Genomic DNA, 15458 nt, shown 5'->3' with positions numbered 1-15458 from the left:
TGAACTCAGATCACTTGTGATTCCTGTAAGTGCAAAAAATAGGTGGACATATGGTACAAATTCTCACTCATTTCTACTTTATTTTGCAAGTGAGATGTGTAAAGCTCTTCAAGACCTTTTCTACCATACATGAAAACAGAGTAAAAAGTTCTGGATTCACACTTTTTCTTCTTTTCCTACATGAAATTTTATGAATTACATACAGTGGCAGGTCAAGAACTGGGTTTGAATAAATTAATGAATGGTTTCTACTGCACTCAAAAAAATCGATGATATGAAGGAACCATGATTTAATTTTATCCTTTCTCTTCTTTACTAATTAATTTCTAGATCCAGAACCTCTCTCTGATACAGAGCTGACAGTGGGGTTATATTTCTATTCAACAGAGCTTCTGGATTACCTTGTCCACACATATAAAGAAGTAGTTACTTCCATAAAGGATCCTCTGCTCCATTTGAAATTTTTGTTTCTTAGTGATTTTAACGCTGTTAAGGCACCTAGTGAGGGCGGAAAACTTCCGTAAAGACACATGTGGCCTCTGCTATTCTCTAAAAGTCAATCAGTTCCATTTGTGCCTTCAGAAAAAGCAACTGCTCACTATTACAGATGACAAAGAGTATATGGGGAATTTACAGTGAAACTATTACAAGTTTAAAAGAACAGCATTCATATGTTTTTTCCACCTCAAAAGTGTTAAAGACTATAGATTGCAGCTGAGGGAAAATTAAGGTCCCTATTTACACGTTTCACTGTGCCTGTGAAGCTGAAAAAGAAATGAACTTAGCTGCAAAAGTACTCAGTTCACTCAGGCAATTTCATTGTTTTAATGTAGGGAAAATGTCCTTTAATGTCATCAGCTAGAGAAAGGTGATTATTCAGGAATTAAAAGGCAGCCAGAAATGTGAACTTGAAAAAGAAAAAAGGAAAAGGAAAGAAAAGGCATTGGCTTAGAAAGCATACTAATGCATGTGGAGGATGAGGAAGAAGCAGCAGCTGGGAGAAGCCTCCTAAATCAGTGATTCCCAGCTCAGGTGGAAAAAGATGAGAATCTCCTGGGGTTGTGGTATAGTTTTTAAAAGGGCATTAAGTATTATAATCTTATATTTTAAATACAGAAAGCTTTCTTTCATTTTTGTAACACAAACCTTGCGAGTCCAGCTCTCTTTTATGCCCTTGGTTGTTGTGCATCTTGACAAGTGTCACGGATTCATGAGGAAAAAAGCTATCATGTAAAGATCCCACAAAACACATCAAAACATTCAAAACCTCTCCGCTTTCACAGACTGCATTAACAAATTACACCTGTCAATGAACGCAGATAAATTAGGTGACTGCAAGTGCAAACCTCTAAGGTAAATCAGTAACTTAAAAAAAAAAAACTAAAAGCAAACTAAACTCCACGCAGGTGATACACCATAATTCTGTTGCTGGCTCATCAGATCAGTAGCCAATCAGGTCCTAGTGGGCCATATGTGTATTTATAAATATATCTGCTAATGTAAAGGTCGAGCTGCTCACTGCTCAGGGAAATCAGGCGCATTTGGAACCATCCCTATAAGATTTTGGTTTCTTAAAAAAAAATATTTTGACAATTTGTGACAAATGCAATCCTTCCCCCATATGTTTTGTACTATTTAAAGGGAAATGACACTCAGTTGCCTTCACATCACCACGTGAATTTTTTTCTTTTAATAATGAAGTCAGAAGATGGGAAAGGAGGGAGGTTACCTTCCATACATATTTAAAAGATGTAAATATCTTTTCAAACTTCCTATTTCCACACTTGCCCAAGAAAACAGAGCTTCTAATATCTGTGTTACTGTTCATGAATTACGCAATAACAGGAACTTTTCTTCCAAGTTGGAGGAAGAAGTGGAAAAATAACGGATGACAAGAGAGTGTTGGTAGATTCTTGCTATGAAATGCACTCTCCGGCCCCCTTGCTCATTTTTTTTCTGCTCAGTAATTCCTTCCTCTTTTCTGGGCATGGGGAGGAAAAGGGCTCTGCTAAAATGTTACCCTCTGCCAACCTCTGCAGAAATCTCTTATGGATTAATTTAGAATATCCAGACATCTCAATCAGGACTGAGAATGACATTATAAGGCTGTGAGATCCAGAAGTCCAGAATAAACCTTATACACTACACACTCATCTACTTGCATCCCACTCCATTGTTTAGTACCAACAGGATAACAAGGTTTTCCCATGGCATGGAAGACAGAAACTTTAAAAAAAAAAAAAAACCCAAACACTCGAATGACATCTTTGGTGGAAAAAAAAAAGCTTCTGAAAAGAGGGAAGGGTATGAAAATATTTTCAGAGAACTTGTTTAATCCCCCAGCAATGCCTTCCTTTCCATTTAGCCCTCGAATCTGAATAACCATGACAGATGGTTTTAAAAAAAAAATTAGCTAAATTTTCAGATAACGCAGGCTTCTGTCATGTTCTCCTACTCCAAGGTTTATGCAGTTTGTTTAGCAGGCTCTGAACTGCAGGCTGCTCGTTGGTGACCAGCTTTCACTTAGTATCTGCAAAATTCACACCACTTGATACCGTATGCTCAGAATTCCAAGGGGGGAGAAATATTGTCAGTTCAGATGACGAAAGACCTTCAGAGGCCACCTCTCCCCAACTCAGATATTAGATACACATTTTATGCACAAAACAATGTTTGAAATGCAAAGGGCCGAGAGGAGAGCTCTTGGCTCTATCAGCCCGGCCATCTCTTTGTAGCAGAATAAACTCATATCCGATGCTATAATTACAACCCTAATGGACACACTTAATTTATTTTGGAGAACTGAAGTTGATATCCACTAGTGCTATTATTAAAAAGACTAATGAGAGCTGCTCAGTAAGAAAAGAAAAGATTTATTGAATTCCTTTTGGCACCCGGCACAGCTTAGCAATTTTGAGAGCCCATCAAAACAGCAGATATATACCCTGCTCAGATGTGCTGTACGGGATGTGAGCTGGGTTTCAGATTTTCAATAACAAATCTGTCACTCCGATTTTAATTAGACGGCTTAAAGCAGCTACATCAATAATGGCAGAATGATGGCTTAGTTCAAAGATCATAGAGATGTTACTCTACTTTAATAGTTCTTTTATACAAGTACATATTTCAGAAGTTTGTGAGGCATTCATCTTGACTACCCCTTTCACCAAAGGGGAGAAAAAAATACTCCTAATTGAATTGAACCACGAACACTAGCAGTCATCACCATTTCTACGCCAGGCTGTTGCATCCAGCTGGTTAGGAGGTCTAATTTCACACTACGAAGCAATGAAATGCTGCTAACTTTTATTTGTGAGTGTAAAACAGTAATATTTAATGACAGCAAAAGGCCAGTTGATGCCACTGGGTGTTCTCTCCGCTGGTCTAAACCTGAGAGACAAATGGCAGTCTTGGTTGTGTACTGAAAAATGGACCTTTCTTGTGAAAAGCTCACAGGAGGGGAGGATCTGGGAGAAAGGTAGAAGCCCTCTAGAGAAGTTCACATGCAGTTGGGAATACTTCTCAGCCCAAGAGAAGGTGGAGGTGATGAGCGCTGGGAGAAAAACTGTCGCCAAATGTCTAGCCATTTCTTAAAGGGGTGGTGCGTATATAATTACCACTGTACTTCTTTCCAGTGATTCTCATTACATGAATAAAAATGTATTGACTGCATAAATAAACACTGTTAATATACATAAACACGGTTAATATAGTGATGTATGTCCTTCTGTAGTTTATCCCATGCAAATATATAAATGCTTTATTTATATATATATATATATATATATACATAAACACACACACTTTTCTTTAGAATATGAAATCACGCTATATATATATATATATATATACACATACACACACATACTATAAGGTGTTTTGCTTAATAACAGTTATCTTTCCATGTAAATAAATATATCTCAAAATTGTCACTTTTAACAACTGCATAATATTCCATTATGAATTACCCATAGTACTTAATCAGCTCCCTCTTGTTGGACATTTAGATAGTCCCCAATTATTTTGCAATGATATGTATATATGCATATACACTATTAACAATAATATAGAGTACATAAACATGTACTCTCCATACATGAACATGTACTATACATACACACATATAATTGGATTATGATGTTAGAATAAATTACCTTAGGATAAATTCTTAGAATTGGAACTCCTAGGTCAAAGTATCTTCATTAAAAAATTTTGTTTTGCATATAGGATGGCCACCGTTTTAATGCCTAGACATGGAATGTTTGTTTTAAAGGCAACTTCTCCTGGATCAGATCCTGACAAAACCCCAAACTTGCTACTATCACTTTCATAGTCATATAGATCCACAATTTCACCTCTACCTCCTCAGCAATGCTGTTTCTCACTCTCCAGAATAATACGAACTTTCCCTGGACCCAATCCCTGCAAGGCATCCTGTTCTGATCAATCTTCAATGACGTAGGCGTGGTTTTATTGACTCCCCATTGGCACAACTAAAGTCCTAAAACTTCTGCAGATTCTAAATATCACATGTTCAGAATGGAGACCAACACCTTTGTACCAGTGCTATTTCATTACTTTGCACCAGCTCCGCCACTTTTCAGTCTACCTGACCTTAGGACTTACCATCTATGAGCCTCAGTTTCTTATGTGATCAGGTTTCCTCCTCCAGGAAGCCCTCCTAGACCTCCCATGTCTGGGTCAGAGGCCTTTCCTTGTGCCCCCACAGCACTTCACACTTCACCCAGCACAACACTTAACCACACAGTTCAATGGCTGCCTGACTACCTGTTTTTCCCCAACACAAGACTATCAGAGCAGGAACCATATGTGTTAATATTGGTCACTACTTATGCACCATTCACTGAAAAGATAATGATTGAGTGCCTACTTTGTTCCAGGTACTAGGGATACCTCTTTGCTAGAGATATAGCACAGAACACAGCATGTGACACATATTCCAGTGGGGGAGGAGCAAACCAACAGCTAAATAGATCAATGTACTGTATGGCAGATACGGTAACTCCTACGAAGAAAAATAGGACTTGAGTAAGGGGAAAGTAATGCCAGCAGTTGGGGGTGGGCTGGGGAGGGCTTGGTGCTTAGGCAGAAGGGGGGTATGAGGAGGTCTCCTGAAAAGGTGACATGTGAATGAAGACCTGAAGATATCTAGACTTGGGAGAGGTCACTCTTCCTCCTTTGAGCGCTAGCTCCTTCTGTTGGTTTCAGACACAAATGCCCTATATAATATTTAGCTTAATAAAAGGGACCTGCTGCTTTTAAAAAAAAAAAAAGATTTTTCAAACACATCCCCAAGTATAATCAGCTCAGTGCTAGGCACTACAGAAAGTGACTTTTAGGCCAGCACCCAAACAACGAAAGCTTCCGATAGGAAGCTTTAAGTGTTTTAAGCTTTAAGTGTTGAGAGAACTGACAACACACACACAGGCCCAAATTCACACTGTAAGTGGCAAAGCCGGGATTAAAACCCTTCTCTGCTGCCTCTAGAGCCCACAGCTGTCTACTCACCAGAGAAGTAAGGAAGACGAGCAGGCTGCCAAGTGGTGTTCGTTCACATTGGACAGAACGCCCACAGCACTGGCACTGCTTTGCCTGAATGTCTCTCCCACACGACCTTGCTGTGTGTTTAGACACCTCTGACAGCCCACGCTGAACATAACCTAAAATGATCTTCACTTTAAGAGTCCCTTGACTGTGCCTCTGTATGTTCCAAGCGGTTATTTCTTAAAAATCATAAGGCATTTTAACTGAAATTTCTTCTCAAAAATGTAGGTAATTCTAACAGTCGATACGAAGTGAGTGTTTCTTAAGGATGTGCTTAGAAAGTAGTGCTCCTGGCTGAGTGTCCGCATCAGGTCTGTCCAGTTCTGCCTTCTGCTCCTCGCTGCCTTTCTTCTCTTTTTCCTGCCTGCTTCCCTACTTCCAGCTGCCAGCAAGTCAGATAATTAAATGCCAAAGTAGTGACACTTGGCATTTCAATGAGCACTCTTTATTTACTACACAGTCTCTCTCGACAGCCCTCCTGCTCAGCATGCGAGCAAGCTCTATGCTGCTCTGCTGAACTGAAGCACTCCTTTGTTGCAGAGCTGGACCAGCTGAAGAAAGATGAACTCAGGCAGCAGCCCAGAACTGAGAGGAGGGGGGCAGCAGATTCCCCAACTTCTCTCCTGGCCACCTCTCAGAGTTTATGTCCTCAATTCAATTAAACAAGCATTTGTTAAGACCTTAGCCCACTGTGCTCAGCCCTCTGCTGGGATACTTTTTAATGGATTCTGTATTAAACGCGACAGAACTTTAGGTCTTTTCATTTCAAGCAGGTACTGGCAGGATATTGCACTGTACATGCTTGGAAGGTGATTTTACCTTGATGGCTCACCCAATTTTATATGAAACCTATTAGTGAGGACAGAAGTAGACAGTGGATATGAAAGTCTGAGTCTAGCTTCCAAAGCTGTAGTTTAGGCCTTGGAAGAACTGGATTCATTCAAAAGTTTTCTCTTCACCAAAGGTATCATTTGTTCAGGCTGCAGCTTAGCCATCACCTCCTCCTGCAAGCCTTCCCTGACTCAATGAGTCTGGGATAAGTATGCTCCTAGGTATTCTGACACAACCAGTACTTCACACAATTCTAGACCATAAGCTCAGAGCACAGGAACCATGTCTCACTCATGGCCCCAGTGCCAACCACAATGACCAAAGAAAATCAATGGTGCAATACATAATTTCAATTAAACTGCTTTGCAAGTAAGATGGAAAAGTATCTTCAAATCCCTTCAAGCCAGACTGAGCTAAATATGGCCCTAAAATCATCAATATGATTATTAAATTCACAGATAATTTTTATTCATTCAAATAATACGTATTTATTGAGTACCTACTATTTTCCATACATTGTTCATAAGACTTGCTAGTCAAATTCTCTTTCTTCCTTTTTAAAAGCCTTTGTTTTTCTCATTCAAAAAGGCAACTCATAAGCTATATGCAAGAAATTGACTCACAAGTGCTTTTGGGGAAATTTTCAATCAATGACCACATTATAGCTACTCTGAAGCAAGAACCATCACATCACTCTTTATATTGCTGGTGCCTTGCAGCACATATGGTATCTAGTAGATGCTCAATGAGTATTTGTGAAAAGTGAGTAACTGAGCAACCCTAAACATGCTAGCCACTGTTGCATTAAAAAAGATAGAAAGGAAGGAAGGAAGGGAGGGAGGGAGGGATGGAGGGAGGATGGAAGGGGCACTAATCTACATGAAAATAATTTACTATGGGAATTTTATTTTTGAGTGAAATCAGTAACCAGCATGCAAGGAGAAAAATCCTTGAGTGGTACCCTCTTTATATATGCCACACTTCTCATTAATTTATAGTCAAGATGGAGTAAAAGGGACAGGTTTACTCTCTGATCTGAAATACACACACACACACACACACACACATCACAGATAAAATATATAAAACAACACTTTTCAAGACACTGGACACCAGGCAATAAAGACAGGGATCCCCAAGATAAAGAACAAATGAGGTGAGGTCTACTACTGCCCCAGCTTACTGCCTTAAGAAAATTTCTGGGTGGCAGCACAGGGAAGAAGGGCCCAGGCAGAAGGCAGTAGACTCCCTAAATTGAGGAAATAGAGCAAGTAGATACAAGGCAGCTAGAGTTTACAGGACAGAATAGAGAAATGTACAGAGAAGAGAACAGCCCAGAAAGAGATTTGCACAGGGTCCCCTCAAGTATTCAGCCAAGAACAGATACGTAAGCACATTCATGTGAATACATTACCTGAGTGCGAAGATAACACCAAAGGATTAGAGAAAACAGTGCTGGGAACTCATATAGGGTCCCTGTTATGCCTACCAGTCAGACTGGAAAACTCAGAGTCCACAGGACATTAAGTAGAGGACTCAGGATAGTCATCTTCAGTAGTGGAGAATAATTAGCCTTAGATCAAGCTCTGCTCCCAGGCTGCCTAACAAAACAAGACTGGAAAGGATCAAACTATTTTCAAGCGACTTAACCATACCCCAGAGCAGAGTTCGAGAATATTTACAGGAATGTGAAAATATCAGGCACCCAACAAAATAAATTCACATTGTCTGGCACCTGATCAAAAACTACCAGGAATGCAAAGAATCAGGAAAATGTGACCCACAATGAGGAAAAAAAAAATCAATCTGGTTTTGATGTATTGATAAATGACACAGATGTTAGAGTTATCAGGCAAAACCATTAAAATAGTTGTTATAGGGCTTCCCTGGTGGCACAGTGGTTAAGAATCTGCCTGCCAATGCAGGGGACATGGGTTCGAGCCCTGGTCTGGGAAGATCCCACATGCCTCAGAGCAACTAAGGCCGTGCGCCACAACTACTGAGCCTGCGCTCTAGAGCCCGTGAGCCACAACTACTGAGCCCATGCGCCACAATTACTGAAGCCCATGCTCCTAGAGCCTGTGCTCCGCAACAAGAGAAGCCACTGCAGTGAGAAGCCAGCGCACCGCAACGAAGAGTAGCCCCCGCTCGCCGCAACCAGAGAAAGCCCGCGCACAGCAACGAAGACCCAACGCAGCCAAAAATAAATAAAAATAAATTAAAAAAAACAGTTGTTATAACTATATTCTTTATATTAAAAGAGTTAAGAAGAGACGTGGAAGATACCTAAAAAAGCAAACTTCTAGAGATGAAAACTGCAATGTCTCATAAGAAAATTACACTGGAAGGGATTAACAGTGGACTTGACATTGTAGATGCAAAGGCTAGAGAGGCTGAAGACAGAGCAATAGAAAATATCCAAAATGAAACAGAGAGAAAAAAGAGAATTTTAAAAAACTGAACAGAGTTTTTGATTGGATGCCAGATACATCTGGCTTTGGAGCCTGTATTCTTCCTACCCTGTCATGTTATTTCTAGCTCCACAAGATCAATGACACCCCAACTATAGCAATCTGACTGCCTCGCTGAGGTGCCTACTCAGGGTGTGAAGCCCTAAAAGGGGGAAAAAGTGTGTGGGAGTGTACATGTGTGGGGAGCAGTCTATACTCATGACTTTCCCTGTAAAAATATCAGATCTGGACTGAAATACATGAAAAGATGTTGTGAGGTGTGATGAGTAAAAAACTCAGCCCCACGTGTGTTGGTTATGGCTAAAGTGATGGGGCACTCAGAAAAACTACAGTGGAGCAAAGAGCTGCTTTTACACAATAAATCCTTGTAAAAACCCAACAAGTTACGAATTTACTCTTCACATATTAGTATGGCCCAAGGGCACCTGAAAAACCAGCATTTAATTAAAAATAAAATAAAGTTTTTACTATGGCCCATTGCCCCACACATAAAATTCTTTTCCCATGAAAATAGCTTATATTAATATGGTGGTTAGCTCAACTACCTTTTTTTTTTTTTTTAAAGGAAAACAGGGTTGGCTTCCTGTATCCTTTCATGTGGTGGGCTCTCCAGGCCCAGGGTGTGGACTCAGCCTCAGTTCCAGCTGCTGGCACTGGACATTTGGCACGGACTCGATCACCATTAATTCATTCAATCGCTCAACCGAAGGATGGCACAGAATCACCAAGTGACAAAATCCCATAGTTGGAAGGGATAATAAGAGATCATCAATCCATTTATCATTTTTAGCTGCCCAATATTCATTCTCCCTTCTTAACTCACCCCAACTTCTTTTGGGAGAATTAGTTCTTCATCATGAAGTATAGTATGAGTACAAGGATAAATCCAGGAGCTGGCCATTCTCTAGAGAAACCACAGGGACCAGTTCAGCCAGGGGTCGGGCATGCTATCTATTAAAAGTTGGGTCAATATTGTATAGTCTCCCCTGGGCACTGCATTTGAGTAAGCGATTCAATTGGTTAGAGATTGTTCATCATAGGGAAAGTGTACTGACCAAAATTAAGACTGATTCACAAACTCTGAAACATGTTTTACTTTTTTATTTTTAATTTTTATTTCTTCGGCAGCACCACACGGTTTGCGGGCTCTTAGTTCCTCAACCAGGGATCAAGCCCGTGCCCCCTGCAGTGGAAGCACGGAGCCCTAACCACTGGACCACCAGCAAATTCCTTGAAAGATGTTTTAGATTCCACTCAACCCCATGCATGGTCCGGAAGCCCTATCTATCCTGTGAGCACCCTACTATTCTGCTTTAGTTTGATGACCTTTGAACTAGGGCTAATAATAGTTCCTACTTACAAAGGACATTATAAAGGGGAGTCAATACACGTAAAATGCTTAGAATAGTAGTTGGCACACAGCAAACAATAAATGTTAGCAATAATAAATAATAATAATAATAATAATGTCATTATTGCTATTATTTTCTATTATTTTACATCTATTAAATGGGAGAAATATACCTACCACATGAGGGTATTTGGGATAAAATGCTATAATGTATTTCAAAGGTGTCATTAACCATACAGTGCTATACAAATTTACGTAATACTCATCATAAATTTGAACTCTCTAGGTTAGGGAGACTGATTTTTACACTCTGTAGATGGAATTCAGAGAACCCATAGATCCCTTGAAATAGCATGCAAAGCTGTGTGACTGTGTGTCTATGCACATGCATCTCTATATTTGGGGATGGGGTGGGAGGCGTATCCATAGTCTTCATTAGTCCCAAAGCCATCCATATCCCCAAAGGATGCACACCATTGTTTTAGAGCTTCTGGAGAAAGATGTGAGATGCCTTTTGACCTTAACTAGTGCTCTTCCAAAATTCTGGGACAAGGCTTACAATGGAAGTAGCCTCCAGGGTGGCAGCTGTTCACAGCCAATTCCTTGAGCTTGCCCATGAACTTCAAGAACTTGTAAGATCCAAAGTTAACTTGGGGGCCAGCCTTAAGGGGTTGGTGGCTCAACTAAGGGCTTGCTGGCAGAAGGAGGAAGCCAGCTCTGGCTCCAGGCTGCACCATCAGCTGCGAAGGAAAGGGGACCACACGGCTTTCTCTTCTTTTTCTTTCTTCCAGAAGTGGCCACTTTAGGGTTGTCTTTGAAGGAAAGCAGTGTGGAGGAGATGCATTTCTAGTACAGTGATGGCTGCAAAATTATTTCTAGATTAATTAAAGTCCTACTGGCATATAGGATATAAAGATAACTTCACTGTTAGAATAATATGAGAAGGGGTGGGGTCAGAAGATAGTGGATTTAAGCCTTGCTTGCATCAGTACAGGGTTCAAAGTGAGAGCTACTTTGGAATTTTTAAAAAGGTATCTCTTTTTTACATGGTGTCTTGGGGATCTGAAGATAGAGGATCAGGGCTTTTCTTCCTTCAAATATTCTTCCACCCTCTGTAACTTGGTTTCCTCATCTGTCAAGTAAGGCATCTGTGACAAGCTTTTATGGTTCCTTGAGCTCTATAATTTTGAAAATTAGTGGAAAAAGGACAATTTTACACATAAAAGGCCAAACATTTTACTCAATGTCAGTAATACTTGCCAGGCCTAAATTACCACAAATCTAAAGCAACAGAATCCTAATTAATGAGTTTTTACAGAATGCAAAATCTTCACTGTAGGCCCATACACTGACCACAATCCTAATGATTGAGCGGAAGGCTGGACCCCGCCAGTGAACACTAACATAGATGTTTTCAAATGACAGGGAAGGCAAAAATGGAGATCATGTGATGACAGATTTAAAATGATCATTAGATACAGGAGAGAAAAGTTGAGAAAATTAAAACTTCACTTGTAAATAAAATTGGGTTATTTCATCATGAAAATAACATCTGCAAATTTTAAAGTAATTTAATATGAAATTCACTTCCCTTCTTAATTAAAAACCCAAACTATACCACATTGTAATTTTAAAATGTAAAGTGAATGAAGAATATAAGAGGGAAAAAAGAACAGATCCTCTTCTGAGGAATGTCTGGTTATCTAGCGTATGTCCCCTGAAGTTGGTTCTCTTTACTCTGATCTATGGGGGAGGGAGTTGCTGGCTTTGGAGCTTTGTAGCACTTCATACTCCATACTGGACCTTGAAACTGCCTAAGCCTTGAGTCACGGAGAAAGTCCAAATGTTCTTTCCAAGGCCTTCCTACAGAAATCTGCCCTTTTGAGAAGGTCTGGAAACCAATCCTCAACTCTGTCCAACCCATTGATCCCATCTGCTGTTCTCTAGTAAGAGGGGCAGCACACACCCCCCCAACTACACTCCCAATTTGGGTTAACGCAAAAATAAACGAATAGTAAAGCACAATTAAAGTTTCATCATATAGTTAAAGGCTCTCTTGACTAAATCAATTAGTAAATAATTTTACACTTCTACTGTTGCTAAGACACAGAGAATGTTAGAGCCCATAAAGGCATGCAAAAATGCATATGACATAGTCCCTACTTGTAAGAAGTTTATAACCCAATGGAGAATGTAAGAGAGACAGGAATTCACAGACTGCAAAGCACTTATAAGGAATAGAGGGTTTGAGAGGCAGGGCTGGTTCACAGTGGAGTAACACCTCAACTGTAGAGTATTTAGGAGGAGACACAGTTTGGGGGTGGGGGCTAATTGGTGATGGACAAGAGGGAGACAGAGAAGGTGGAGTTAGGGGCTTTCACATTTTCTAGTTTCAGTAAAACTAGAAAAACCAGTAAAAGAAGTGTTCTCATTAATAACGTAAAAAAAATAAAGGAGAATGGAGAGATGCAACCAGGAGTCAGGAGGTTCTGTTTGGACCTTTCTTTTTTTTATATACCTATGAGGAAACCGAGAAATCTTTCTATTGTGCAGTGGGTATGGGGTAAAGAGGATGCGCTCTAGGGTCTGAACCCAAGATTGAAGCCCCAGTAAAACCACTTAGCTTCTTAGGCCTCAATTTCCTCATCCACATAATGGAGATAATAGTAATACTTACATTATATGGTTGGTCTGCAATAAGGATATAATTATACAGCACCAGTAGGATGCTTATTAGCAGAGTGCCAACTGCATATTAAACCTCAAATAAATTCTCTCACTGTTAGTCCTGCAGCTGAAGGGAAAAATCTCCAGATTCCAAGTCCCAAGGACTAAAAGGGGTTGGAAGTCACAGCTGATTACAGCTCCTCCAACCATTCTCAGTATTTGGCCTCCTGCAATGGACATGCTGTATCTCCCCAGAGTATTTGTTTTCTCTGCTGGTAAAGGTTCTGACCCAGACTTCTCCTACGCTCCTCTTCACTTTGTCCCCACCTGCATTCCCCACTGCCACATAAGGCCTTGGGTCTTCAGCATCGCCCATTTCGGCTTCATCATATCTCTTACTGTCTTTGGTTTCTTGCTTGTCATCAGAATTCTCTGAAAAATAAATGTGATTCCATCCTTTGACTACTTTCAAAGGCTGCATTTATCTTCATTTCTTTCAAGAGAAAGTCTGGAGGCAAGCAGATGAAGCTGGCACATCCCCTCACCCACCCCTCCCTGCCATGATCTTATCTTTAGGCACCCCTATTAGCTGCTTCCTACAGATACTGTACCTCTGTGCTTTACCACATACTGCTCCCTCTGGAGAGAAAACTTCTCTTGCCATCCTCTGTGCTCTGGGCATAACCTGCATGTCCTCAAAGATGCAGCTCAAATGTCACCTCCTCAGCAGAGCCCTTCCTAACTCATTGAGCCAGCCACTCCTTCCTAATTCCAGATCTCATATGGGTTATGATTTGGAGTGCTAGTCCATTTAAAAGCAACTATGCTTGATCCAGGTTTCAGAAACTCATCAAGGAAAGCCCAAAGAAGGACCTGTTCCTCTGAACAAAAGATCTGAGATGGCTAAAGCACTGCTACATGAATACAGTTCCCTCTCTGCACAGAGAAAACTGGCATCAAGCTTATGGATGTGCTACAGATTATTATGATTTTTCATAATGAGCATGATATAATTTCTTACCCTGAGCTTTCCTATGTAGAATTGTGCACAAAATCAAATCACCTTGATTGCTATTGGGGGCTAATTCAAGTTAGGCAATGATGGAAACTTGATGGGTGAACTCCTAAGGTCCAGTCAGCTACATAGCGAAGATTCACCTTTTGTTTATCTTTTCTTCATAGTCTTCATTTTAATATTCTGCTTGAGCTTTCATTTGTGAATAACATCATTCTTCTGCAGCATAATATGTTCTATCTCTTTTTTATGCACGCATTTCTGTAACGTGCAGTGTCCCAATAACAAGCATCACTGCACTCCTGCTAGTTAGACCTGATATGTATTATTCAGCAAAAATTCTAACAATCTACACTTGGAGGTGTATTAAGAGTCTAAAAAAAAATTGCATGTTATCATCACCATTTAAAAAACACAGATAGAATTAAGCCTCTCTCAATCAGTTACCGACAACCAGTTCCAAGGTTAGAGGTTTACATATGAGACCAGTTGGCCAGAGAAGTACCTCCAGACTTCAGGGAATCGGAGCTGCTATTGTCTTTTGGCTCACTCGAGATGCTTGTGCTAACAGTGTGCTGTGGGTAGACTAACTCCCGGCATCCTCTGCTATACTGAAACGGAGAGCACAGAATGTTTGGCTTCGGTGCTGCCACAGCCTGCAACGAGTGTGAGATGTTTCTAGGGAGCAGGCTGTGTTAAAGATGCTGCTTGACAAGTTGACGTAAAAGAGGCTATAAATATGCCATTGGTTCCTGGGGCTGGAAAATTCTTCCTGACGTGACAATGGTGTTTCTCACTGACATTGAGAAAAAGCATTTCAGATTAGTTTCAGGCCAGCTGAATCTTGATGAATCTCTCAGCGAAGCTCCTGAGTAGAAGCCCCCCACCCTTTAAGTACTCTGAAAGCACACTTTTACTTTTCTTTTGTGACTCTTACCCCGTTCTGAGTAAATAATTCTGTATTATTAGTCTCTCTCAGGGGGCTGCAAGCTCCATAAAAGCAGAGACCTTGTGTATGTTGGTTACAGTTGTACTACTCCTAGTTACTAGCAGAGGTCCTGACACATAGGAGGCATTCACTAACTACCTATGGGATGAAAAATTCTGCAAAATACCCTCGGCTTTCCTTACCCCAAACTCCTTCCACTTCTCTGTCCTCATCTCCTCTCTATCCTGTCCCATGGATAGAATATAATTAGCTCCAGGCACCTATTTCTGGTTCCAAAATTGAAAAATGCAGTTTGAACACTTACCTTGCTGGCATTTTGAACATAAAATCAGCAGAGTTAGTGACTCTAAGAGACACTATACTCTAAATATTTCTGCCTTCACAGGAAGACCAGTGAGTAGTGTTAGGGACAATGTACAATAAAGAGGCAGGCTCATTATTCCTACAGAATTTACAATTTAGTAGGAAAAGTGAACCTGAAAAAGTATAGTCAGTAGATATGGCCACACATAAAAAGTGCTTAAATAATGCAGAAAGAAGGAATATATCAAGGAAGCAAGGATATAAGCGATGTGAAAATTACTGGTCCAGGAATATCTTGTTAAAAGT

At 40.4% G+C, this 15458-nt stretch overlaps 1 protein-coding gene across 1 annotated transcript in view; it reads right to left on the bottom strand.

Moving 5' to 3' along the window:
- Window positions 1–13261, bottom strand: part of GLIS3 (GLIS family zinc finger 3) — a gene marked incomplete at its 5' end in the record, with an annotated part of 158751 nt that extends 145490 nt beyond the window's left edge. Inside the window, one exon of the mRNA XM_082400631.1 lies at window positions 13190–13261. Within this exon, the coding sequence (XP_082256757.1) occupies window positions 13190–13261 (72 nt within the window). The remainder of the gene's footprint in view (window positions 1–13189) is intronic.
- Window positions 13262–15458: the final 2197 nt, after the last annotated feature.

The sequence above is a fragment of the Balaenoptera borealis genome (genome assembly GCF_965194805.1).
Source record: "Balaenoptera borealis genome assembly, chromosome: 8".
Classification (NCBI taxonomy): Eukaryota; Metazoa; Chordata; class Mammalia; order Artiodactyla; family Balaenopteridae; genus Balaenoptera; species Balaenoptera borealis.
Note: the sequence above shows the minus strand (reverse complement) of the source record. Positions and strands in the feature narration are given on the sequence as shown.